Consider the following 1,837-nt stretch of genomic DNA (forward strand, 5'->3'; position numbering starts at 1 on the left):
TGTGTGTGTGTGTGTGTGTGTGTGTGTGTGTGTGTGTGTGTGTGTGTGTGTGTGTGTGTGTGTCTCTGCAGGCTGATCCAGCACACCAAGGCTCTGATGTCCTCTGAGGAGAAGCTGTGCATCAAAGTCCTCAGGACCCTGCAGGAGATGCTCATAAGGACTCTGGACTTTGACGACAAGGTCGGTGAGGTCACGATGGACCTGCCACTAATCTGTGGTCAGCTGGCTCTCAGAGGACAACTCTCAGCTACTACCACACCAGACTTTAGCTCAGTATCTGTAAAACTCAGACCTTCTTGTGTTTGCTGAGGTCCATCGGCTGTGGCGGCCATCTTGAAGTGTGGATGTTCAGCAATCATTCCACCCACTGGTTCATTAGATATTTTGCTAACAGACAATCAGGCCATACACAATCATGGCAGCAAGCAATATTTACTTTTTCATGCTACTTTATTTAAAGTATATTTAAATGGTAAACATGACTTTGGTTTATTTTTTTAATAAATTGTAACACTTTTTTATCTTTTTGTTTTTTAGGGGATTTCTCTTCGTAAAGTTTTACTGCAGAATTATTTGTTTCCAAACAAGAAGGCCAACCAGAAGAACGACCTGGCTGAACTGGGAGCTGCAGGTAAACCTTCGTACTGACTCCGCCCACCTGACCCTCTCTAACACTTCCTGTTGTTTCTTCACAATAAAAGCCCTCAGCATACACAGAAGCACATCCCCTGTTTTCCCAGTAAACCAGAACTGAGCCTGGATGATGTCGAATTCATCAGTAAAACGTTTCGTGTGTCAGGTGGCGAGCAGGAACGAGACTGGGCGGCGGTGGCGGCCATTCAGTGTCGTCTGGATCGAGAAGGAGGYACGAAGCTGTTCACAGATCTGGTGATGAGCACCAAGAACGACAAGATCTTCCAGGAGAGCATCCAGCTGGCCATCTGTCTGCTGGAAGGAGGGAACACTGAGATCCAGGTAACCGACCTGAGCCAGTTTGGACCAACCACAGGGGTTTGTAGACTGGTACCTGAAAGACCTCCCGTCTGTCTGCAGAACTCCTTCTACAAACTGATGATGGGCGACAACAAGTCTGAGAAGTTCTTCAAAGTCTTTGACGACAGGATGAAGGAAGCTCAGACGGACATCAAAGCCACGGTTTCTGTTAACGTCAACGAGATGACGCACAAAGCTAACGAGAAGGAGCTGGAGCACGGTGAGCTCCAGGTGTCTCTGCTTCTGATCCGGACACGATTCAAACCAGACCTTCAGCTTCATAACTGTCTGTGTGTGGAACAGGTTCTACAACCCTGGTGCTTCCTGGGTCAGGAGGTCACCCCCTGCTGGTCCAGGGTCAGTCCWTCACCCCGGGGGCCTGTGCCTCCGCTTTGCCAGTTCAGCCTGCGGCCGAGCAGCAAGAGGTGGAGACGGAGATGGGACCGGCCGTGACCATCATGAAGCCCATCCTGAGGTTCCTGCAGCTCCTGTGTGAGAACCACAACCAGGACCTGCAGGTTAGTCATCCAGGACCTGTAGGTTAGTCATCCAGGACCTGTAGGTTAGTCATNGCCAGGACCTGCAGGTTAGTCAACCAGGACCTGCAGGTTAGTCATCCAGGACCTGCAGGTTAGTCATCCAGGACCTGTAGGTTAGTCATCCAGGACCTGTACGGTAGTTATCCAGGATGTGTAGCTTAGTCATCCAGGACCTGTACGGTAGGTATCCAGGATGTGTAGCTTAGTCATCCAGGACCTGTTGGTTAATCATCCAGGACCTGCAGGTTGGTCATCCAGGACCTGTAGGTTAGTCATCCAGGACCTGTAGGTTAGTCATCCAGGAC

The 1,837-nt window shown here is 50.1% G+C and overlaps 1 protein-coding gene across 1 annotated transcript in view; it reads left to right on the top strand.

Annotated features, from left to right (window-relative positions):
• The window catches only part of LOC106527884 (inositol 1,4,5-trisphosphate receptor type 3-like), a gene marked incomplete in the record, with an annotated part of 53,790 nt that overhangs the window by 39,091 nt on the left and 12,862 nt on the right, over positions 1 to 1,837 (top strand). Inside the window, 6 exon segments of the mRNA XM_014022895.1 lie at positions 72 to 180; positions 538 to 631; positions 800 to 975; positions 1,054 to 1,208; positions 1,350 to 1,417; positions 1,420 to 1,511. Of these exon segments, the coding sequence (XP_013878349.1) occupies positions 72 to 180; positions 538 to 631; positions 800 to 975; positions 1,054 to 1,208; positions 1,350 to 1,417; positions 1,420 to 1,511 (694 nt within the window).

Source organism: Austrofundulus limnaeus, unplaced genomic scaffold, assembly GCF_001266775.1.
Source record: "Austrofundulus limnaeus strain Quisiro unplaced genomic scaffold, Austrofundulus_limnaeus-1.0 Scaffold347, whole genome shotgun sequence".
Lineage (NCBI taxonomy): Eukaryota > Metazoa > Chordata > Actinopteri > Cyprinodontiformes > Rivulidae > Austrofundulus > Austrofundulus limnaeus.